The 25,300-nt window shown below is 39.3% G+C and overlaps 3 protein-coding genes across 4 annotated transcripts; all 3 read left to right on the top strand.

Moving 5' to 3' along the window:
* The first annotated feature begins 515 nt into the window (after positions 1-515).
* On the top strand, positions 516-7,498 carry LOC311070704 (uncharacterized protein). Its single transcript, XM_084094715.1, has 2 exons — positions 516-756; positions 3,100-7,498. The coding sequence occupies exons 1-2, from the start codon at positions 660-662 to the stop codon at positions 4,107-4,109; spliced, it is 1,107 nt and encodes a 368-aa protein (XP_083950841.1). The 5' UTR covers positions 516-659; the 3' UTR covers positions 4,110-7,498.
* A 3,275-nt stretch (positions 7,499-10,773) lies between these two features.
* LOC311078196 (uncharacterized protein) lies at positions 10,774-16,569 on the top strand. 2 transcript variants are annotated; one of them, XM_084106911.1, is made up of 2 exons: positions 10,774-10,949; positions 12,327-16,565. In XM_084106911.1, exons 1-2 carry the CDS (start codon positions 10,802-10,804, stop codon positions 13,559-13,561), a joined length of 1,383 nt encoding a protein of 460 aa, XP_083963037.1. In that variant the 5' UTR covers positions 10,774-10,801; the 3' UTR covers positions 13,562-16,565. The 2 variants fall into 2 exon arrangements, with proteins under 2 accessions (XP_083963037.1, XP_083963038.1); XM_084106912.1 differs by lacking the exon at positions 10,774-10,949 and adding an exon at positions 11,172-11,296 and having other exon boundaries at positions 12,327-16,569.
* Positions 16,570-17,128: 559 nt separating this feature from the next.
* Positions 17,129-24,836, top strand: LOC311078236 (uncharacterized protein). The gene is made up of 2 exons (XM_084106975.1): positions 17,129-17,411; positions 21,962-24,836. The coding sequence occupies exons 1-2, from the start codon at positions 17,264-17,266 to the stop codon at positions 24,556-24,558; spliced, it is 2,745 nt and encodes a 914-aa protein (XP_083963101.1). The 5' UTR covers positions 17,129-17,263; the 3' UTR covers positions 24,559-24,836.
* Positions 24,837-25,300: the final 464 nt, after the last annotated feature.

Genomic DNA, 25,300 nt, shown 5'->3' with positions numbered 1-25,300 from the left:
AAGCAGAAATGATTGATAAACACGTCTTTCGAATTAAATTAACAAGTACTTTTGGAGTCTTGTTCATATTTATTTAACAGAATTTAAATTGCATCCAGTTTATTAGCAATGCTGTGCATGAGTGTGAATCCCGGGATATCCGCCTTTGATCTCGTAGGTGTCTGATCCACCTTTTCACTCTTTCACTCACAGCCTCATAGTCTCGGCTGAATTTCAGGCATGGCACATCTCAAACGAGCCTATTATTCGCCTGTTTTTCCAAGCATTAGCAACAAACGGTGCTAGTCAGTGTGTCACTCACTACTTCATATACTACACACTCCGTCTCTGAATAGAATTAATTTATGACCAATGTATTAATCCAGTTTATTTACTTAAAATGTTACACCGGCGTTTTCATTCATGGGTTCATCAGATCAACGCCCTCGCCAGTATACATGACGTAACGACGCCTCGTTCGATGCTGAAATCACGTGACCTGCCCAGTTTGATTCGCGCTCCGAATCACAGATTCGTTTCGGATCTTCTCGAAGCAGTGTTTTTAAAGCGCCTGTGACTACATTAAAGCTGTTGTTATTTTAAAGCAAACCAGCTGTGGTTGTAAAATCTCGTTACTGACTGATGGAGAGCTATCTGTGGAATAAACTTGGACGATAAAGATGGAGCAGCATGAAAACAACCAGACCACACAGGTACCAGATGTCCAGACGAAAACCTGCCAGTCGCCTAGCCTTAAACAGAAGAATAAAGAACTGTGTAAGTGGGTTATTTGTAAGTTACAAAGACTCAAATATGTTACAAATTAGTGTGTTAATTCTGTTAATTGTTGTTTGTGACTAATACATACAAGTGTGTCAAATTATTTATGCCTGTAAAGCCTAGAAAGGTGTTGTTACTTCAGATGTTCAGTTGACCACAATAGTAACTAACTTATATGTTTTTTAAATTAGCTGACTGAAACCATGAAGGCAAGTGCAGCAGAAAAAGATCTTTTTAGATGCTTGGATATTTGATAATTCATTCCTTTTTCGTGTGTGTAAAAATCATAACTACACTCTGCAAGCAGACATTCTTCTTCATTGACGGCCTTTTTTTGCAAGCTGCAAAATTTCATTGTAATAGACAGTGATGAATTTGATCCATAGCTTGCTTACTATAAACACAATGAACTTGTGATTATGTTAAGTTAAAGTTACTTCACAGAATAATAATAATAAAAAATCGCCTTAAGGGTGATACTACTACATCCCTTTATCCCTGACAGTATATTATCATGTTTATTACACATTTAAAGCTACTCACCAAATAAATAAAAAAAATATATATATATATATATTTAATTTTATAATCTTACCCCTATATTGACTTAAAATTTACACAACATAATAGTTCACTATAAATCTGCATAGCAACAAGAAGCACAATTCAAAATTGAATTGAAAAAAAAATCCAAAAATTGCAATATGTCCACTCTATATATGTGGATAATGCAGTTTTTCTTTAGGGCACCATCTACAAATAAATCATACATTTTGGATCCAGTTTATTGACAAACAAGTGAGTTGGATTTTGGTAGTAGCCGACAAATGGGGCCTAACAGTGTCTAATAGAGGGAAAATGCTGTTGCAAAATGAATCTAAAAGATAATAACCTTGTATAAGTCTTGCCAGATTTAATAGCAAGAACATTAGAATGACAGATTTAACTTGTCAAAGACAAACTGTCACATTAGGCTTGCTGCAGTAGTTTTTGTTGCACAGTGTTCGGCTGTACACAGATTACATTACCTGGCCTCCGTGGTGCACTGTTGTTTAGATTTTTTATAGAAATAAAAACTATTTAGTTCAGTTGGACAAGTTTTTACTTATCACGCAACGAGTAAGGAGAGATGACTGACAGGACGATGGCGGTGGATTTGGTGCGCAACAGATCCTTAGCGTCATTGACAACTATCTTATCTTGTAAAATGTGCAGTCACTGTACACTGTAAAATCTAATTAGTTAGTCTTAAAAAAAGCATGCAAACCAATTACCTTAAAAAAAACTAGTAAAGTGAAATAGGAGTAGTATGTTGTATCGACAAATGCTTAGTTAGTATAGTTCACTTACACAAGAGTTCTAGTAACTAATAAATAAAATGTAGGCTTAATTGTTACCATTGTTGTGTTTTGCATGCTGAATGTTGAAATCTGTTAGTGACTTAAGCATGGTCAATTGCAAAATATTGTCACACATATAAAGGTATTATATCAACCCAATTAAAACTTTCTCAAATTTTAAAAGATCATAATTCAACATGAAAAATAGACTAGTTAAGGATTTAGTTAGAAGATAGGTAACCTTTTAAAAGCAACCTATTTATTAGTTCCCTTCCTTTGAAACCAAATAACGGATTTCTTGTTGCATCGCTGCATCTATAGGAAGATAATTACAATGATATAAATGAAGTTCTAAGTGACCAACCAAAGGGAACACTGATCACCACAATGGTGAGTTCAAACAGTGCAGAATTGGAGGGAATGAGAATGAAGAATTGCCCCGCCTTAAAACTTTTTTTTTTTTTTTTTTGACAAAATGGTACTCAAACCAATCAATTAATCTTAACTTGGTAGCTTGGAGTAAACAAGGAATAGTATGTCAACAGTACAGATTACTAAATGTTTACAATTAAGTTAAGACATTAAGTAAATTGAACTCAAAAGTGTTAGTTTGAACAACTGTTGGATTTTACAGTGTACAAAGCCTCTATACACAGAGTACACATGATCGCAAATGGGGAAGTAAGTGCGCATTCTAAAGCGATTTCAATACCCTGCATATAGATAGCGGCTTCCTGATGCCCATGAATTATAGGCCTATCCATAGAGCACCCATGATAGCAAATTCAAAGTCGAAAGTGAAAAGCGAGCACGTATTCAAAATCCCAAACTGTTGTTGTTGCAAGTTTATGCGGTGGGAAAATTTCCTCACTGTGACATACCTATGTCACATTCTGCCAGTGGTCTGTGTTGCAGATCTGTTACTTTGGCTATTGGCTATTTCAAATTTATTGTCCTTGAATTGAGTTTTGACATTGATTTTTTTCAATGTTTATTTTAGATCAGAATGAACTGAAGGAAGATTATATCACTTGCCAACAATGTGGGATGCATTTCACAAAACAAGGAAGCCTTAAGCAGCACATGAGAATTCACACCGGAGAGAAGCCGTTCACCTGCCCTCAGTGTGGAAAGAGTTTCAGATTGAAACAAAGCCTTGAGGTTCACATCAGAACTCACACAGGAGAGAAGCCTTTCAACTGCTCTGAGTGTGGAAAGAGTTTCACAGCCAAACAAAGCCTTAAAGTTCACATTAGAATTCACACTGGAGAGAAGCCTTTTATCTGCCCTCAGTGTGAAATGAGCTTCTCACAACAAGAATACCTTAAACGTCACATTAGAACACACACAGGAGAGAAGCCGTTCTCCTGCTCTCAATGTGGAAATAGTTTCAGAGTGAAACGAAGCCTTGAAAGTCACATGAGAACTCACACTGGAGAGAAGCCTTTCACCTGCCCTCAATGTGGAAGGAGTTTTACAGTAAAACAAAAGCTTGAAAATCACTTGAGAATTCACACTGGAGTGAGGCCATTCTCCTGCCCCCAATGTGGAAAGAGATTCACACTGAAACAAAGCCTTGACAGTCACATGACCATTCACACTGGAGAAAAGCCGTTCACCTGCCCTCAGTGTGGAAAGAGTTTTGCTGTAAAACGAAACCTTGAGTATCACGTGAGAATTCACACTGGAGAGAAGCCTTTCATCTGCCCTCAATGTGGGAATAGTTTCGCAATGAAAAACAACCTTGGGAGACACATGAAAATTCACATTGGAGCAAAGCCTTTCACCTGCTTTGAGTGTGGAAAGAGTTTCGCAGTGAAATATGCCCGTGAGATTCACATGAGAATTCACACTGGAGAGAAGCCTTTCAGCTGCTCAGAGTGTGGAATGAGTTTCACAGTAAAACAAGGCCTTGAGAGACACTTGAGTATTCACACTGGTGAAAAGAAGCCTTTTCAACAGAGTGGGGGAATCTCTTCCTCCGCCTGTGTGCAGCATCTATCAGAATGAAGTCGTAGTGTACCAGAAACCCCACCAGCTATCAGAGGAGAGTGATGTAGTCAATATTTTATGTAATTAGGAGGCCATAACTGATAAGAGACCAATGGGACAATTTGTTCGGGATGCCACGTTTACACCCCTACTCAAGCAAGTGCTTCTATTGTTCATTATAATGGGAGAAGCTGAACCTCAGCAAGAATACATTGTAAAATGTAAACATTTGATACAAGGAAAACTAGACCTAAATAAAATGCATTAACCAATAGTTTTTACAATTAGTTAACCATAGTCATAATCAGGGCCGTGCACAGACATTTTAAGGGGCAGTGGCCTAAACCAAAAAAGGGGCACTATTTTGTTTTTTTGGGGGGGTTGGCACACTACAAAGTGTGCCAACATCAGAAAATTTAGTTATTTGTATTAGATCTGATCGAGAGTACAATAATTTGATTAGACAAGCAGCTAATTCTAAGAACGTGGATATGTTGTACACAGGGCTGGACTGGGGTAGTCTGACTATGTCAGACTTCCTACTTCCGCTCAATTTCATTTTGCTTCTGTATTCAGTCTGAGAAAGCGTAATAGCTTTCTGTTTTCCTCCGGCCTGAAAACAGCCGGCCAATCAACGAACAGAGGGCGGGCTGAGAGCCGTGACGTAGATGCTGATTGTACCATGGATGCGTAGATTTACTTCACATAATCTGCAAAAGTCGTTCACAGCCATGTTCACTCTGGTATTTCGCTCGATGGTTTTGTTTTCGCATCATACATGTGTTTACAGTGGAAGTTAGATGCGTCTGAGCATGCGCATAACACACGCCATAACCAAACGTTATGTGATTGGCTTACGGGTAACCAATGATTTTAAACTTCCGACAAGCGCCCTCCGCGAGAAAGAAAACGCTTTTCAATTATGCCATGCCAGACTCTGTCTACGAAGCACAGCGAAGTGCTTCGCTGTCATAAAAATGTCATTGGGGGGTTGGGGGCTCTCTCATGAACCTCATCACTATCCTCATCTGCCACAGGAGCTGATGAAGGTCAGAAAACATACACTACCGTTCAAAAGTTTGGGGTCAGTAAGATTTTTAATGTTTTTATGACTAATTTCGCAGATTCAACCACTGTCTTGCATAGCCTACCTGTTCATGCGACAGCTTTCGTGAACTGTCGTATACTGTGAGTGATGCTGCGGAGCGAGCGGGAAAACCTGGAGCGGATTAGCGGAATCAGCGGAATGCTTTGAGCGGAGCGGAGCGGTGGGGGTGGGGAAGAGGGGCACCTCAGTCGATGAGGGCAGAGGGGCAGTGGCTCTAGCCACCGGGCCACCCCCCTGTGCACGGCCCTGGTCATAATTTCATTTAATCATTTAAAAATTGAGTCAGTTGAGTACCAGTGCCGGCTGGCAGTCGCTCTGCAGCTTCTTCCGATCTGGGGTGTGTTCAACTCTTGTTACATCTAGCTCCTCAGAGCCAGATGCCATTAGCATGCCCTCGGCCAGGGGTGAGTTTCCCCAAAGCATCGTTAGCCATTCGACACAACGACAAAACTCGCTGCTTAACTACCATGGTACGATGCATCATTGAAGAAATCAACTAGCTAGTCACAACTGTTTTCCTGAAACCATTTTGCCCAAAGTTGTCGTTCAACCACGTTGGTTAATGATGTCACAAACTTGGTGAAGTAATAACTACTTTTAATTAATCGTTTGAGATCGAATTAATACTAGACTTTTTGCTATAAATTAGGGACATGGCATCTGAGGACTAATTTTGATTTATGTCCAGATTATAGGCTCGTTATTACGTAGTAGAGCACGTTCGCATATGCACACTCTTCGAAAACAACGCTTCAAATCTCTGAACTAAAAGAGGTAAATGACATTTTTTATGTATTCTAAATAAAAGACACAGGTTGTACTGAATGTCAGCTTGCTTATTTGGCCCCAGATAAGGATTTATTGAGTCCACATGTCATGCAAACAAGAAACTGCTTCTAACCACAGGTCGAGAGCTGTCGTTTCAGCCACAGCTTTGCAAAGCTGTTTCTGAATGTTCATTAGATAGATGGTTTCGGGAAACACAGACTCGTTGAACTATGCTGATAACGATGGAACTTGCGACCATAGTTGGCTAACAATGCTTTGGGGAAACGTATCCCTGGCCGAGGGCATGCTAATGGCATCTGGCTCTGAGGAGCTAGATGTAACAAGAGTTGAAGCGGACACGTTCAGTGAGCCCACCTTCACCGTTATCCCCGTGTTAGAAGAAGTTGTTCCAAGTAGATTTTATGAGCATTTCCTGGTGGGTCAAAGATGCTCCTCACTCATGAACCTTCTGTTTCTCCCCAGTCTACATTCTTATGTAGAGATTGTGGGTACTATTGCTTAGTAACTTCCACTGCTTCGATTTTCCTCGAATGTGGAGGGACTGGAATGAGAAAATGCCCTGGGTTGAAGAGGCACTTGATCTATCTCTCCCCTGGTGTGGCGTCTTCTCTGAAGGCTCCGGTCTTGCCCTCTAAACCATGTCAGATGACATCTAGACTGGTGGGCAAGGTCAGGCTCTGCACACTATGGTGGTTTTGCAGGCTTATCAGTCTGACCTCCTGAAATACCTCTCACCCTCCCCGCCACCAAGCAGACGGCCCGTGCCATCTGCCGACCCATGGTTGCAATGGTCACCGCGTAGAGGCTTCTGAGCTTGAACATGTCAAGGATAAAAGATAAGGAGAAATTTGTTCTCCTTGATGTCCCGGTCTTAACAGTAGTCAAGTGGTTCAGATAGGCTAGGGTTCAGTCTGCGACATTCAAATGCTACATCCCTCTTAGGTCTCAGGCTCCTTCAGGCCATCCGACGTCTTCTCTGAAGGCTCCAGTCTTGCCCTCTAAACCATGTCAGATGACATCTAGACTGGTGGGCAAGGCCTACGAGTCCTAGACCTCTTCTCACTCTGGACCCAGCATGAGTGCTTGGAGGGAGCCCACTCCTTCTAAAAAAAAAATAGTACACATTTCTGGGTGGTTCATGAGGAAGCTAGGAAGGCTGTGTTTGGAGCAGGGATGGAGCTCTTCATTCTCTCGTTCAATGCCACTTATTTTGCTCTTAATTGTCTTTCACTTCCCAAGGAAAACATCCACTAAAACGGATCTCATGAGGGCCAACACCATACACAGCTTCACACTTACAAATGTAACCCAGATACATTATTTTGCTTAAAAATCATCATGGTAGGAGAGGTGAGAATGCACATTTAAATTGATCCAGCCAAATCTTTCCTTAAAGTGTAACTTTGCCAATTTTCAACCCACTTTGTATTGTTACAATGTCGGTAGTATGTATAAATGAGCAAGTCATTCTCTGTGTTACATGGACCAATAAATTCACATTTATTTGTTTCACGTTTATTGGCAGACTTTTAATAGCTTTGAGGCTTTTGTGAAAAAGACATGTTATACTTCTGGATTTTTGTATTCCCGCCCAAGGACCATGTGTACCTGATGTGGGCCAGATCTGGGCCGACACTGTTGCTGTCTGGGACAGCGGGATAGACAGAGAGTTATTAACTGAACTGTTATTGTGAAGGTAGGTTTATCAATGAAAATTTTATTGTACTATGCCTACTATAACACTATAATACTATAACAGTATTATGGTAAAAAATTTAACTATAGCAACAGCTTTCTTACCTGTACGCAACGTGTACTTTGGGGGTTGGGTTGAAATGACAGAACGGCAGTTTCTTTCAGTTTTTCCCCTTCATTTGGCCTAAAACACTGTATTCGTAGTCATAGTTTGATTATAATTGACTACAAATGTTGACTACAAACAAAGAGGTTTTTCAGATTTTCAGTCGTGGCGTTCTCTCCATATTTATGATTCTTTGCAGCCTTTAGCCACTGCCTACAATGCGCTGGATCCTTCACTGGAAACTGAAAATAACTCACTCTTGCTAAATGTTTACTCTTTGAATTCAATACAAGTCGACACCATTAAAAGTAAAACATTTGCTAAGAAGTATTACCAGAGGCGGACAGAGTACACAGCTACATTACTTGAGTAAAAGTACAGATACCTCTTGCTAAATTTTACTCAAGTACAAGTAAAAGTACTACAGTCAGATGTCTACTTAAGTAAAAGTACTAAAGTACTTGTTTTTAAAAGTACTTGAGTATCAAGAGTACAAGAGTACATTTTCTAAATATTGCATTACTACTGCCACAGTGCTTACATTGGTAAGCACAGCAACTTGAAGCGAAAAATATCATTAAGTTGTTCAGAAAATTGAAATAGTCTGGCGAGGTGGGGGCACGGGTTGGCACATTCCCGGGATGTGATATTTTTTTTCCCAGGATGGTAGGGGAAGACTCATGAATATTCATTAGGGAAGTCATCCCTGATTGGTCTGATGACCTACCCCTAACCCCACCCCTAAACCAACCCGTCACTGGGGGTCTTATGACCTCCCTAACCCCGCCCCTAAACCTACCCGTCACTGGGATTAAGACCAATCAGGGATGACTTCCCTAATGAATATTCATGAGTCTTCCCCTACCATCCTGGAAAAAAAATATCGCTCCCGGGATGGACCTGCTGCATCTTCATCCATTGTTTAGTCCATGGTTTCGTCTCTTATCTAAATCTGACCATGGAGTTGACTTTGGCGGAAATCTGAAGGTGATTGCTGATAGGCTGTCCCAATCAGTGACGCCTGCACAATCCAATCACATTTGAGAGGGAAACAACAAATTGAGGGTTTCCGAGATGTTTCTTTTTTTATTTTTATTTTTTTTTTTAGAAGAAGTAACGGGTACTCACGGTTATGGATAGAAATGTAGTGGAGTAAAGAGTACAATATTTGCCTCTCAAATGTACTTGAGTAAAGCCATGAGTACTCCCCAAAAATGATACTCGAGTAAAGTACAGATCCCTCAAAATTGTACTTAAGTACTGTACTCAAGTAAATGTACTCCGTTACTGTCCGGCTCTGAGTATTACCTACTAAAGCAAGGTGGTATTTGACTCTGGTTAGGCGTCAACAGACTGGTGGGTGTGGCCTTGGATGGCAACATGCCCAGTGCATTATGGGTGTTGAAGTTTCCCTAGCCATTTGGCAAAAGAGAAGACAACCATAGATATCATATAATAAAGGCTAGATGTCTCGTGCGCGCTCCTGGCCAATGGAGGTCGACGTCCACATGTGGTGGCCATCTTGCCACAGACAGCTCGCTCACTCGTAACATTGTGTTTTAATGGTGCATGTACTTTTAAATAACTATAACTTTCTACCGATTTTCAAACAGTTTGGTTTGTTATAAACGTCAGAGATGTAGTTATGACACTACATACATATGAATAATTATAACATACATGTTCAAGCATTCGGAATTATAGCCACGTTAATAACGTTTGTAATAAACCAAACCGTCAAGATTTCAGCGAGATAAAGAGTATTTGTGTTCGTGCTGATCACTCACCTTACATCAGGTACCAAAGAGCCCGCCAGAAAGCCTGCCTGTGACAAGATGGCCGAACGGTGATGCCGGAAGAGACTTTGCCGTAAGACATCTAGCTTTTATTATATGATATCTATGAAGACAACAGCCTTTTCTCTCTGTTTCCTCTATTCAGGTAGCACCTTTTTAATGTTTTGCCTTTCTACTGCATAGACAGCCAAGTTTTATTGAAAGCCCATTTTACCAGCAGTGAATTGACAGAAAGAATAAATTACATCAATGGCATATTATTTACATCACTTTTACTATTTCTGTCCATTCCTAAATGGAAATTACTACTCCCTTGTTTTGGTGCTGTAGTTGTACCCATACATAGAAACGTTGGTCAGAAAAATTGTTTATTCAATCTTATTTTGTATGTGTACTCAAAAGAGTCATCAAAGAACATTCCTTAGAATATTTGGCCTAGTCAGATTTTGATACCATAATGACGTTTTTGAATGCTTTATTCCAATGTACAGATTACATTATTTTAACAGCTAAATAAACGTTTCACAAAAGTTTTCAGCTTTGGTCTGGTTTTGTTTTCTTATAGTAAACACACGTGAAATGTATGTTGCTGTTTTATTTTGTTGACTATTAAAAAAACATACCAGGTAGAGATTTATCTGTGATGAAAAATAACACAATTTTATTATTAGTTTATTTGAATAATATATAATTAATATTTTAAATGTGCTATATGAATATAAATTTGCTATGTGAATAAACGTATGTGGCACACACTCTTTTCAGTCCTTTCGTCTGCTTCTTATTTATTTTCTTTGTATTGGTAACACTATTAGATAACTGCCCTTGTGGTCTGCTCTTTAAATAAACAAACACTATCTCATGAATAATCACATTGCTATTACACTCATACTGTCTATGATTACACTGTACAGCAGGTTGAAAAATGGGGGACAAAATGGAGTTTTCCATTTTCCAAAGTGATGATTTTTAAAAGGAAGAAAATCAAGGAATGTATTAATCTAAAACTAAAAATAATAATAATACTTTTTTTCCTGATATTTTCAGGTTTTAGAAACTATATAGAACATATAATTTGCAGACAAAATATTTTTTTTTAACAATGACAGATCTGATGAGGAGAATATGATGGAGGGAAAAACCCAGAAGATGGCAGTAGTGTAACGCCTCTGGATTCAAGCTGCAGTCAATTCCCAAAGAAGAAGAGGAAGAATAAATGACTGAGCGATCTGGAAAATTATACTGGATCGAACATTTCCTGGAGATAATGATGGAGCTTCATGAAAACAACCAGACCACACCAGATGTGGAGACGAAAACATGCCAGTCATCACCGAGGCAAGAATGGACGAATGAAGGACCGTGTAAGGTTTTTTTCTTTTTCTTTTTTTTAAAAACACAAATGCTGGGTTCAGCCTGTTGGGTAATTTTATTGGGTTATTCTTAATATTTTTTACCCGTGTGCTGAATAGTTATTCTGTAACTCAGCTGCTGGATCATTTTTACTGTAAGTACAAATGATCAACCCCCTCACATACCAACCCAGCGCTGGTCAATGTCATGTGTAGAAGCTGCCGTGCGCTCCACTGAAGCGCTATTGATCTAGTGCGCTTGCGTCGACTCGCTGCTGTGTTCGCGCTATGCGTTTAATCTGTGCGTTTGACGGGTTGAACCGGATGGAACTAATGTCTGACAGACAAGATGGCACAAGGTAAAGCTTTTTTGTTCTTCCCACAGATTCCCATAGGCTGCTCTTGCTGCTCCTGTCACATAGCCTACTAAAACGTTTACTAAAAATGCTTTTTAATTGTAATTATGTATTTGATTGTAAAATACTGACTTGCCATTGAATAAAAAAAAATAGTGTAGCCTATATAAACTGGCCCTGATATATAAAATATTTGAATTTTTTGTGGTTCTTTTTTTTCTTTTTTCTGGTTATTGTGGAAGCTCAAACGTGCTGCGTAACACAAAAATGAACCTAATAGGTTCTTGAGGAAGCTCAAACGTGCTGCATTACATGAGAATGAACCTCATTGGTTCTTGCAGAAGCTTAAATGTGCTGCGTAACACAAGAATGAACCTAATTGTTTTTTGAGGAAGCTCAGACTTGCTGCATAACATGAGAATTAACCTCAATGGTTCTTGCAGAAGCTCAAATGTGCTGCGTAACACAAAAACGAACCTAATAGGTTCTTGAGGAAGCTCAAACGTGCTGCGTGACATGAGAATGAACCTAATAGGTTCTTGCAGAAGCTTGAACATGCTGCGTGACACAAAAATTAACAAAAAATTAATTGGTTCTTGAGGAAGCTCTGTTCACCTTAAGCTTACAAGAGGTTTGAGTTGTGAACACCTAATCACTCAAATCCCAAGTTTTTTCATATCGCAATTTATATCATATATATATATATATATATATATATATATATATATATATATTTTCTAAATCAGTTTTTTTCCAATATCTTGCAGCCCTAGACAAATGAGATGGATGTTAGTACCAGGTGTATCTTGAGCCTAACAGTGTCTAATAGAGGAAAAGGCTACGCCATATCAGATTTAATAACAAGAACTTGAGGATGAAATATTTAATATTTAACAATATTTATGTATGTCAAAGATAAACCAATGACATCTGTTGCAAATAAAATGGGTGCAAATCTAAAACATTGGCTATCTCGCATTTATTGTCCTTAAATTAAATTTTTTACCTTTGATTTTGTTTATGCTTATTTTAGGTCTGAAGGAACTGAAAGAAGATTATATTACTTGCAATCAATGTGGGATATGTTTCACCAAGCAAGCAAGCCTTGAAAAGCACATGATAGTTCATACTGGACAGAAGCGTTTCACATGCTTTCAGTGTGGAAAGAGTTTCACAGTAAAACAAAGCCTTGAGTGTCACATGAGAATTCACACCGGAGAAAAGCCTTTTACCTGTCCTCAGTGTGGAAAGAGTTTCACAGTGAAAACTACCCTTAATTTTCATATGAGAAGTCACACTGGAGAGAAACCTTTTCCCTGCTCTCAGTGTGGAAAGAGTTTCGCAGAGAGAAAAAAACTTTATATTCACATGAGAATTCACAATGGAGAGAAGCCCTTCACCTGCTCTCAGTGTGAAAAGAGTTTCAACATGAAACAAAACCTTGATATTCACATGAGAAACCACACTGGAGAGAAGCCTTTCATTTGCTCTGAGTGTGGAAGAAGTTTCACAGTAAAACAAAACCTTGATAGCCACATTAAAATTCACACTGGAGAGAAGCCTTTCACATGCCCTCAGTGTGGAAAGAGTTTCACAGAGAAACAAAACCTTAAATGTCACATGAGAATTCACACTGGAGAGAAGCCCTTCAACTGCTCTCAGTGTGGAAAGAGTTACACAATGAAGCAAAGCCTTGAGATTCACATGAGAAGTCACACCGGAGAGAGGCCTTTCCCCTGCTCTCAGTGCGGAAAGAGATTCACAGTGAAACAAAACCTTGACAGTCACATGAAGATTCACACTGGAGAGAAGCCTTTCACCTGCTCTCAGTGTGGAAAGAGTTTCACAGAGAAGAAAAAACTTCATATTCACATGAGGATTCACACTGGAGAGAAGCCGTTCACATGCTCTCAGTGTGGAAGGAGTTTCACACAGCAAAACCACCTTAAATGTCACATGATACTTCACACTGAAGAGAAGCCTTTTACTTGCTATGAGTGTGGATTGAGTTTCAACATGAAACAAAAGCTTGAGAGACACATGTGGATTCACACTGGAGTGAAGCCTTTTACCTGCTCTGTGTGTGAAAAGGGTTTCACAGTGAAACAAAGCCTTGAGAGACACATGAGAATTCACACTGGAAAGAAGCCTTTTACCTGCTCTGAGTGTGGAAAGAGTTTTACAAAAGAATTCAACCTTGAATGTCACATCAGAAGTCACACTGGAAAGAATGGAAATGCTACAAGTGTGGAAAGAGTTTCAACATGAAAAAAAGCTTGATATTCACATGAGAATTCACACAAGAGACAAGCCTTTCAACAAGTCTCTGTGTGCAGCATCAGAGAAGGTGGTCATACCATACCAGAGAACCCACCAGCTATTGTAAAAGTCTGATGTAGTCAATCTGTTTATGTGATTAGGAGGCCATGTCTGAGAAAAGATCAATGGGAAAAATTGGTCAGGTGAACACTCCTTCATGAGGGAGCCTCTGCAACATCATCAACATTCCTATTATAATAACAGATAGGGATGCACCAATACCACTTTTTTCCAAAACGAGTCCGATGCAATACCTGTATTATCATTGCATTTGTAATTTTTAAAACACTGCTTTTCAGGTTTTTCAGGTACAGAAATAGAATAATCAAATGTAAAATAACACTGCATTGTCTTTACCTTATAAATTAAATATAGTTTAATCTTTATTAAAGTTACAAAAGTTATTCAATCAAAAGCAGTGAGTGATTTTCTCTTTGTCCTTTGCTGTTAGATTAACATTAAGGACACAGGAAGCAGCAAGTAGTCCTATATTAGGCTGCTGTCACTTTAAGAGCTTCACGGATCCAATATACTGTTACACACGATTTTTCTTTCCCAACTGTTTACTGTTTACAAACACTGTCCTGGGCTGCATGGTATCGTTTTTTGGTATGGGAGCAATTTATTAAGTACGAGTGCAGTATCGGACCCGATACCAATACTGGTATTGGCACATCCCTAATAACAAATATAGCCGCAATAGTCAGGGTCCAAGCGCTAATGGCCCATGTGGATGATTAACAAACTTATTGAAATGTATCTTATGATGTGGTTTATATAGCATAGTCCATATTGAATCTTCACTGAAAGTTAGAGTTTGTTGTTAATATGTGTGGACTTGTATTTAACATTTAAATTTAGATGAATCTTATGTCATATGATGTCACAGGACTTTGCTGTTTTGAGTGTGCATTACACAAGGGAAACATGAAGTTGGTCCTATTCAACAAAAGAGGGTGAGCTTGGCCCTTGGTCCTCGCAATAGCCATCAAATGACTTTATGTAATAAGATCTGATGTTCTGCTCCCATTTCCTCAAAAAAAAAATCGAAAAAAGATGCCTTTTCAGTGGGTGCGCCTTGATGAAATGAACTATATCTACATCTTTGTTACCAGTGCTTCTGGATGTAAAAAGCAGCAAGTGGCTTTCACATGTGGGCTTTGCACTCTGACTCTGCTAAAGAAGCCCTTCGCAGTCCGTACCCGTCAGCACATAAACTGAGACAGTCCTTCCTGCCATCACTGTTCTAGATACTCTGTTGTCACACAATATATTTCTTCTTCTGTTATTTTGTCAGGCATTGATTTACAAAATAAAAGTTTCTCTAATACTATCGCCATCTACGAAACGAACATTTGCCAAGAGCTGAGCGTGCCCGCTAATATCTTTTTTTTTTCAAAACCAATCTTTCTATATCTGAAGATGTGTCATCTATTCGCCTGATAATTGTATTGTTTGACAGGGGAACCTTTTATATTTGGTTTCGCTGCTTTCTTTGTGGTCCTTAGCATGGTATTAACAATGGCTTTGCATGCTGGTAAGGTTACAGTCTCAGCAATTGTGTGGCGTTTTTTTGTTTTGGTTTTTTTGACATGGCTACTATGTCAGCCACAAGATAGCTAGCCTTCAGTGCTTATTCGGACACTAAATATTCTCCATCCTTACTTACTAGTAATGGGTGATTTTTTTTTGTGTGTGTCAGATGCTGTTTTAGTTTGCTAGGAACCGTAGCTTCAATTGACAGTTTGTCCCAACTTACCAGACATGGAGGAAGAGGACACTATGGATCTCTGATAAAGGTGAAAACATTAGACAAGTAACTGTCTCTTCTTCTTCTTCCTGCTGTCAGCTACCCGCTCGGCACTGCTACATGAGAATGAAGTTCTCTTTTCTTTTAAGAAATCTGTCCATATTCTGTTCACAAAAACACATTAATTTTAACAAAATGTAGAAATATATCCATTTTTGTAATGCTAGGTCATTCAGATTTGATGTTATTATGCTGAAATTTAATTGGCTGCTGGTGGGCTTTTTTTTTTTTTAAGTATCTGAGTCATATTAGAGGATATGTTAGTACGTCCACCAAAGAAGACGCATACCAATTTTTAACTTCATGGATCATACGGTTGCGAAGTTATAATTGTTTTTTTAGTTGTAGTGCCCTCTATTGGCAGAATTTTACTAAACTTGGTGTGCGTCCTCAGAATATCCTGCTATCTTTGTGTCTCAAGTTTCATTAAGCTTGGGCATTGCATATAGCAGCTATGTCAACTCGTAAAAATGGGTGTTGCCTGACCAATTAATTGACATAACTTTGCCTGTGTTTATATTTTAGACCTTGCGAAAGGGTTTTCACAGGAAATTGTGTACATGTGTGTCACTCAACCGTGCATGTCTTATCATATCCATAAAATATATAAGTGAAAGTACCTGTGTGCACAATCATTGGTCAGAAAACAGTGTAAAGAGACAACTGCAGTTGAGATTGTTAGATGTTTAGCTGGCACAGGTTTTGTTGAAACAGTAAAGTCTGCTTTTTGGGCATCTGGAACTCCTTGATTTGAGAGATCTTTTGAAAAAAGAAAATACTTACTAAAGCAATACCAGTTGCTTTTTCACCGATGCCAATGTGAGTCTGCTCCTGTCACTTCTTAAATGAAATTAAGTTTTTTTTTCTTAAATGTCAATTTTTTTTAAATATTTCATGCTTATTTTAGTGTCATGTTTTACAAAGATAGATTTAAAATAAAATGACAGTGTTCTAATGCCATGTATGTGTAAGGATAGCATAGACTCACAGAGGTGCGTGAACCATAGATAGTTTATTAGCAAAATGAGGACAGCATTTTCATTTTTGGGATGGACTAACCCTTCACTGTAAATATATTTATAATGTGTAGTAAAAAATGTAAATGAAAGTGTCACAATAAACCTTTTAAAGCTATTTTACTCTATCCTAAAACTACACTGATTGCTTTTTGCTTATATTAAAAAAAGCAAGATTATGCAATTTTACAGATCAAGTGCTAAAAAAACATCTTATGCTGGAGACTCCTGCTGGTCAACACAATGTAAATGCAACAAGAATACAGCCCAAACATGTAGGCTATAATGACATTACAAACCAATAGCAAATGTTTTGAAAGTGTATAATCTATTAAATATAATCTAAAAATCATTAAATGGCATTAATATGAAGTATGTATCATTTGTGTTCTGTTATTAATTGCTATTGTTTTTGTTTACTTTCAGGGAGAGCTTGGCTAATCGGTCAAATTAAATATCACTCTCCATTTTGCCCTTCTGCATATATATTTGCAGGTTAGAACCTAAATTATAAAACTGAACCGAGATCAGGTAAAATCATATCAACACAGACACTGGTTCATGGGTTCAGTCAGAAATCTTATAATATGGGTCTGAAATGGCTCTGGTTCTGCAGATTAACGGCTCCTAGCGGCGAACACACGGTATATGACGTAACGATCACGTGATTTGGCCAGTTTGACGAGCTCTCCAAGCCATGTATTCGCAAACGTCTCGAAGCTTATTCAAGCAGCGTTTTGAACGCCGCCAAATCACTGATTTCAAACCAAATCAATTTTGCTTGTAGAATATCTGTTAGAGAATAGATTGAATGAAACCTGACTGATGGATACTGATGAAATAAGCTGCATCGAACATTTCCTAGTGATAAAGATGGAGCAGCCTGAAAACAACCAGACCACACAGGCACCATATGTGAAGACGAAAACCTGCCAGACGACACCTATGCAAGAGTGGAAGAATAAAACACAGAGTAAGACTGCTATTTGTCACTTATAATGTAACAAATCTATTAAAATAATTTGTTAATTCTGTTTATTGTTAATAGTGACTAATAAAAAGCCTCATGTATCAAATGATTTATGACTAAACCTAAATAGGTGATGTTCTCATGTCCACAATAGTACACAGCAAAACATCCAGTGTTAAATTAACTATCCTGGTAGTTTATTTGAGACCACACTCAAGAGTGTTAAAGTGTTAAAATAAGAGTGTTAAATGAACTCTGAAAAGTGTTCACATTAAAGTTATTGAGTTAATTGAGTGATGATTGACCATTATTGAAGATACCTGATGTTAACAAGCAGAATCACCAAAGGAGAAAATCACAGTTTTAAGTCACCATTAAGGATCAGTGTTTGCTTTACTCAGGGTTTTGTCCCTTGAGTTTTTAATATCAGATTTTGTTTGGGCTGCTATAACTGAGTTGTAACTGAGTTAGCCTATATCAGCCAGACAAGCAAAGAGAAAAGGTGATCAGGTGGTGTTGGTTATGTTTTCACATAATAGCCTAATCATTTGACCTGAATCACCGAGCTCATTTAGAGTCTAATCTCTGAGTTATATTTAAGTTATTGATAACAGCAGCCTTGTGGTTCATTCTACAGCATGAGATCCAGCATTTTCAATATAATCCAAAGGCTTTCTTAAAAGCCTCATACCCAGCAAACACAGAACATTCCCCTAACATTAGAACCAGAACATTGCAGGGAGATTATTTTTAAATATTATTTTTAAATTATTTTGCATAATATTTAGCATCATTAAAGGTCCCGTATTATGCCCCTTTTCACAAGATGTATAATAAGTCTCTGATGTCCCCAGAGTGTGTATGTGAAGTATCAGCTCAAAATACCCAACAGATCATTTTTTACAGCATGTTTAAATTGTCATTTTTTGGGGCTCAGAAAAACGCGCTGTTTTAGTGTGTGCCCTTTAAATGCAAATAAGCTGCTGCTGGACGACCCAGGGGGCGGAGCTTCATGAGCTCGCGCTCAGTCTCTCAGGACAATTTCATCTCAGGGAATGATGATAATATCAGAAACTCTCAGTAACGGTGTTCATTTCGAGTCGGACAATAATGCCTACAGAGTCAGAGTGCTGTATAGAGATGGAACAGGTATAGTTTAGTAGTTTAATTACGGTTATTATAACGTATTTGTCATCTGCTTGTATGTATCCATTATTTATTAATAGCCTACAAGTCTGCTGTTTCGGACCAGGTCCGAATGATGATCAAACATATACTGATGAGTTTAATAAAGTTTATTGTACATCACACAAAAGATGAAGCGTCAGTTTTACTTCAGAAAATCACCGTAAGAGCTGAGTAAACACAGTAAGTTATAAGAAGTGCGCAAGTACATAAACGAATTTCGGTAGAGTTGAGGGAGCATTCCTCTGGGCGGAGGTTAGTCAAAAAACGGTTCTAGTGACGTCATTAAAGAAGGAAGTAGAGGGATGTAGTCCAAACGGGCCGTTCGATGTAGGCGACTTCTGTTAAATAAAATATCTCGCTTGGCATTGAACTTTGAGCTTTATAATTTTACAGATATTATTTATACTCTAACAACAACATTACACACTAACTAAAGTTTGAAACATGGGATCACGAAGAATGGGACCTTTAAATGTTTATTCACATAATACAAAATTTTACAAAAGTGTTCCCATTTAATGTTGTTTTGTTCTAATACATATATTTAGTGGCAGATAAAATGTATGTTTGTCAGTAGGTCATTATTGCAAAGTAAACACTTTTGTGGTGTTACAATTCAAAACCTTTCTGCTCCTGACTTATTGCTTTCTGATTCTGCTTAGCTTTGGCTACTGACCATAAAAATAAATATGTGGACATGAAATATTGATTTGAGTTTACATACAGCCTGTATATTATCTTAAAGCTTCTGATAAGAAAAATAAATAGTCCACTACAATATAAAAAAATCGATGTCACAACAAGGTGAATGCTGCACAAATATTACAGTAATTTTGATGCTGAATCCTCAGTTGCTTTTGTATTAAACTAGACCATTCAAGTTTATAGTGTGTTATGAGGCATGAAAATGTAGCTGGTTTTATTTACCCACATCAACAAACTAAAATACTGAGTTCCCTTGTTGTTACATAATAAGTCATTTAATAACAATTTAAAACAACATGTTATTTAAGTTACTTGTGTACTTAAGCCCATCCTAAATTCTAGTCCTATTCGGTGAAGATCTAGTTCAATAGAACAATTTCTTCACAGACTGTATGAACTTTTTTTTTATTATTCATATTTATTATGTTCATCTTGCTTGTTAAAGATCTGCCCCTTCATGCAACCAAGCAAACGGCTCATGTCATCGGCCATTCAATAGGTGCTTTGGTTAGCACGGAGATGCATCTGTGGCTGAACCTCACAGGCATCAAAGACAGGGACAGGGTGTTCCTGCTTGATGCCCCAATCTCACCTTCCGGCCCATTTGGCGACTCGGGTAACACAGTCGTTAGCAGGTATCGGGAGGTGAAGAAAGCCGAGGAAGCTTTCGTGCAATTCCTTCCTCGCCACACTCAGGGGGAGGGGCTGCCGGCCACCCAGCCTCGCCCTGGTCCTTCTAAACGTGAGGCACAGAAACAAGACTGGGGACCGGCTCGTTGCTCTCAGCAGCCTCCAAAAAGGCAAGACCCCTTGACCATAATTTCCAAAAAGATGTCCCGATGGTCTTGCGCCCCGCCCTATGGGGGTACCCCCCCTCGGTACGGGGCATTTAAATCTACCTGCCTGTTCCAGACACCCCCATGAAACCTCTGTACCATCCCCGTCACCTCTGGGGTTGCGGGGGCAGCGGTTTCCAGCAAAATGTACTAAGGTTGGGTTCTAAGGATAGTAGAAAAAGGTTACAGAATTCAATTAGTTCGCCGTCCTCCGCATTTCAGCGGCATGGTCTCCACTACCATGAAGCCGGAGGAGGCGCATTTACTGTCACAAGAGCTGTAATCTCTTCTGGTCATAGAACATGTTCCCCTTCCAGAGAAAGAGTCAGGTAACTACAGCAGATACCTCCTGGTTCCCAAGAAGGATGGGGGGTTGCATCCGATTTTAAATCATCAAGGCATGAACTTCTCAGTCAAGGCGCTCAAGTTCAAGATGCTAACTACACTATATTGCCAAAAGTTTCGGGACATCTGCCTTTAGGCCTACATGCACATGAACTTAAATGACATCTCATTCTTAATCCGTAGGGTTTAATATTGAGTTGGCCCACCCTTTGCAGCTATAACAGCTTTAACTCTTCTGGGAAAGCTTTCCACAAGGTTTAGGAGTGTTTATATGGGCATTTTTGACCATTCCTCTAGAAGTGCATTTGTGAGGTCAGGCACTGATGTTGAACGATAAGGCCTGGCTCGCAGTCTCCGCTCTAATAATTCCCAAAGATGTTCTATCGGGTTGAGGTCTGGACTCTGTGCAGGCCAGTCAAGTTCCTCCACACCAAACTCGCTCATCCATGTCTTTATGGACCTTGCTTTGTGCACTGGTGCGCAGTCATGTTGGAACAGGAAGGGGCCATCCCCAAACTTTTCCCACACCATAATTCCCCCTCCACCAAACTTTACACTTGGCACAATGTGGTCAGCGAAGTACCGCTCTCCTGGCAACAGCCAAACCCAGACCATACCCAGTCCATCGGATTGCCAGACAGAGAAGCGTGATTCGTCACTCAAGAGAACATGTCTCCACATGAGTCCAGTGGTGGCGTGCTTTACACCACTGCATCCGACGCTTTGCATTGCACTTGGTGATGTAAGGCTTGGATGCACCTGCTCGGCCATGGAAACCCATTCCATGAAGCTCTACACACTGTTCTTGAGCTAATCTGAAGGCCACACGAAGTCTGGAGGTCTGTAGCCAATGACTTTGTTGTCAACTTCTGCGCACTGACCCTGCTCTGTGATTTTACGTGACCTACCACTTTGTGGTTGAGTTGCTGTTTTTCCCAATTGTTTCCACTTTGTTATAATACCACTAACAGTTGATCGTGGAATATTTAGTAGTGAGGAAATTTGATGAATGGACTTATTGCACAGGTGGCAACCTGAGAGCGAACCATTCTTTCACAAATGTTTGTAAAAGCAGTCTGCATGCCTAGGAGCTTGATTTTAAACAACTGTGGCCATGGAAGTGATTGGAACGCCTGAATTCAATGATTTGGAGGGGTGTCCCAATACTTTCAGTAATAGTGTATATTCACAGCCGGTCACACAAAAAAGTGTTCTCAGAGCGCTGAATCAAGTGCAGAATCTCATTCACACTTTTTCAGGAAACAGGGTTACAGTCAAGTAACCCAAAACGTTAATTTGTAATGAATCAGGATACATAGTAACAGGTCTACAACTTTGTATAAAATGTTCAGTTTCAATTGGATTTGAGCAATATTCATCTTAATTTATTGTTTGGGGTGCGCATCTATTACGTTGGCTATCTCATCCTTGCTGCCCTTGAATTGACTTTTAACATCAATCTTTCAATGTTTGTTTTAGATCTGAAGGAACTGAAAGAAGATTCTGTCACTTGCCATCAATGTGGGGTGTGTTTCACCGAACAAGTAAGTCTAAAGAAGCACATGAGAATTCACACTGGAGAGAAGCCGTTCAACTGCTCTCAGTGCGGAAAGAGTTTCACACAACAAGGACAGCTGACACGTCACATGAAAATTCACACTGGAGAGAAGCCTTTCTCCTGCTCTGAGTGTGGAATGAACTTCATAGAAAAACACAAGCTTATTATTCACATGAGGGTTCACACTGGGGAGAAGCCTTGCACATGCTCTCAGTGTGGAAAGAGTTTCACACAACAAGGACAGCTGACACGTCACATGAAAATTCACACTGGAGAGAAGCCTTTCTCCTGCTCTGAGTGTGGAAGGAGTTTCATGGATCAACGACAACTAATAATTCACACCAGAATTCACACTGGGGAAAAGCCTTTCACTTGCCCTCAATGTGGAAAGAGTTTCACACAACACGGACAGCGGAAACGTCACATGAGAGTTCACACTGGAGAGAAGCCTTTCTCCTGCTCTCAGTGTGGAAAGAGTTTCACAGTGAAACAAAGCCTTGAGAGTCACATGAGAATTCACACTGGAGAGAAGCCTTTCACATGCCCTCAGTGCGAAAAGAGTTTCACATTGAAACAAAGCCTTGAGCGACACATTAGAATTCATACTGGAGAGAAGCCTTTTATCTGCTCTGAGTGTGGGATGGGCTTCATAGAGAAACAACAGCTTAATACTCACATGAGAATACACACTGGAGAGCAACCTTTCATCTGCTCTCAGTGTGGAAAGAGTTTCATTTTTAAACAAAGCCTCGACAGACACATGAGAATTCACACTGGGGAGAAGCCGTTCACCTGCTCTGAGTGTGGGATGGGCTTCATAGAGATGCAAAAGCTAAAAAATCATATGAGAATTCACACCGGAGAGAAACCTTTTACCTGTCCTCAATGTGGAAAGTGTTTCAGAGTAAACCGGAGCCTTAAGAGACACATGAGCATTCACACTGGAGAGAAACCTTTTGCCTGCACCCAGTGTGCAAGGAGTTACACAGTAAAACAACACCTTGAGAGTCACATGAGAATTCACACTGGAGTGAAGCCCTTCATCTGCTCTCAGTGTGGAAACAGTTTCATGGAACAACGGCAACTTCTAATTCACATGAGAATTCACACTGGAGAAAAACCTTTCTCCTGCCCTCAATGTGGAAAAAGTTTCAAACAACAAGGACAGCTGAAATGTCACATGAGAATTCACACTGGAGAGAAGCCTTTCTCCTGCTCTCAATGTGGAAAGAGTTTCACTGTGAAGAGTAACCTTGAGAGTCACATGAGAATTCACACCGGCGAGAAGCCATTTTCCTGCTTTCTGTGTGGAAGGAGTTTCATGCAACAAGGACAACTTCAAATTCACATGAAAATTCACACTGGACAGAAGCCTTTCATCTGCTCTTATTGTATGAAGAGTTTCACATTGAAACATGTCCTTGAGAGACACCTGAGAATTCACACTGGAGAGAGGCCGTTCACCTGCTCTCAGTGTGGAATGAGCTTCATAGAGAAACAAAAGCTTAACATTCATATGAGAATTCACACTGGAGAGAAGCCTTTCATCTGTTCTCAGTGTGGAAAGAGTTTTACAGTTAGAAGGAGCCTTAAGATACACATGAGTACTCACACCGAAGAGAAGCATTTCATCTGCTCTGAGTGCGGAAAGAGTTTCACGCAGCATGGACACCTTCAAAATCACATGAGAATTCACACTGGAGAGAAGCCTTTCACATGCTCTGAGTGTGGAAAAAGTTTCACAGTGAACAGCACCCTTGAAAGACACATGAAAATCCACACTGGAGAGAAACCTTTCACCTGCCCTTATTGTATATTGAGGTTCACAGTGAAACAAAGCCTTGAGAGACACATAAGAATTCACACTGGAGAGAAGCCGTTCTCCTGCTCTGAGTGTGGAAAGAGTTTCATGCAACAAGGACACCTTCAAAGTCACATAAGAAGTCACACTGGAGAGAAGCCCTTCGTCTGCTTTGAGTGTGGAAAGGGTTTCACAGTGAAACAAAACCTTGATATTCACATGAGAATTCACACTGGAGAGAAGCCTTTCACCTGCTCTCTGTGTGGAAAAAGTTTCACAATGAACAGCACCCTTGAGAGACACATGAAAATCCACACTGGAGAGAAACCTTTCACCTGTCCTTATTGTATATTGAGGTTCACAGTGAAACAAAGCCTTGAGAGACACATAAGAACTCACACCGGAGAGAAGCCGTTCTCCTGCTCTGAGTGTGGAAAGAGTTTCATGCAACAAGGACACCTTCAAAGTCACATGAGAAGTCACACTGGTGAGAAGCCCTTTGTCTGCTCTGAGTGTGGAAAGAGTTTCACAGTGAAACAAAGCCTTAAAATTCACATGAGAATTCACATTGGATGGAAACCTTTCGACAAAATAGTGGAATCTCCTCTACCGCCACCTGTATGCAGCATCTATCCAAGTGATACGAAGGCAGTCATAGCTTACCCGGACACCCACCAGCTATCAGAGGAAAGAGATGTGGTCAATCTGTTTAAATGATTAGGTGGCCATGACTGAAAAGACGGCAATCAGACAATTTGGTTAGGACACCAGGCAAAACACATTGTAAATAGAAACATTTGATGCAATGAGAGTAGACCTAAGTGAAGTACAATAGCCAACTTTTACTAGTACTATTGCAGCAACTTTTGTCATAATCATGATTATTTATTTATAGAATTGTCTATATCTAACACATTCAGTCATTGAGTAGCATTGCCATCACTGCAATTTAGTCAGTCATGATTTACTTACCCTGTGTATTTATTTATTCTGTTGTGCATGTATGTATGTATATATATATATATATATATATATATATATATATATATATATAAAATATGCTTTTCTGATGCTGTAACCTTACCTTGTAATACTGCTGTGCAAAAAAACAAAACATTCACAATTTAATAATGTGCAAGTCAAATTAAATAAGTCAAACTATACTTTGGCATTGTGGTACAGTATTTTCACTTCCATGAATAAATTTTACAGATTTATTTACCATTGTCCCTATATAGACAAAGCCCATAATCATTGTTTAAACTGTAAACACTCACTATTCACTGAAAACAGCCATCAAAACCAAATTATCCAGTCACAATGACACACATAAGGGCATTAGTAATCATTGTGATGTTTCACTGAAAAATAAATAAAAATATATATATATGGGTAACAACATCATGTGAAAATGACCAATTTAATTGGTCAATGACAGTTCATGACGTCATTAGTGGAG

Source organism: Abramis brama, assembly GCF_963993115.1.
Source record: "Abramis brama genome assembly, chromosome: 2".
Lineage (NCBI taxonomy): Eukaryota > Metazoa > Chordata > Actinopteri > Cypriniformes > Leuciscidae > Abramis > Abramis brama.
This window is presented reverse-complemented; position numbering and strand designations above follow the sequence as displayed.

What these genes read in the sequence shown, in the direction of transcription:
- LOC311078196 (XM_084106911.1), top strand. Translation starts at nt 10,802, where the DNA reads ATGACTGAGCGATCTGGAAAATTATACTGGATCGAACATTTCCTGGAG. An exon ending in ATGGACGAATGAAGGACCGT is followed by an intron (nt 10,950 to 12,326) that starts GTAAGGTTTTTT and finishes TGCTTATTTTAG; the next exon opens with GTCTGAAGGAACTGAAAGAA.
- LOC311078236 (XM_084106975.1), top strand. Translation starts at nt 17,264, where the DNA reads ATGGATACTGATGAAATAAGCTGCATCGAACATTTCCTAGTGATAAAG. An exon ending in GTGGAAGAATAAAACACAGA is followed by an intron (nt 17,412 to 21,961) that starts GTAAGACTGCTA and finishes TGTTTGTTTTAG; the next exon opens with ATCTGAAGGAACTGAAAGAA.
- LOC311070704 (XM_084094715.1), top strand. Translation starts at nt 660, where the DNA reads ATGGAGCAGCATGAAAACAACCAGACCACACAGGTACCAGATGTCCAG. An exon ending in ACAGAAGAATAAAGAACTGT is followed by an intron (nt 757 to 3,099) that starts GTAAGTGGGTTA and finishes TGTTTATTTTAG; the next exon opens with ATCAGAATGAACTGAAGGAA.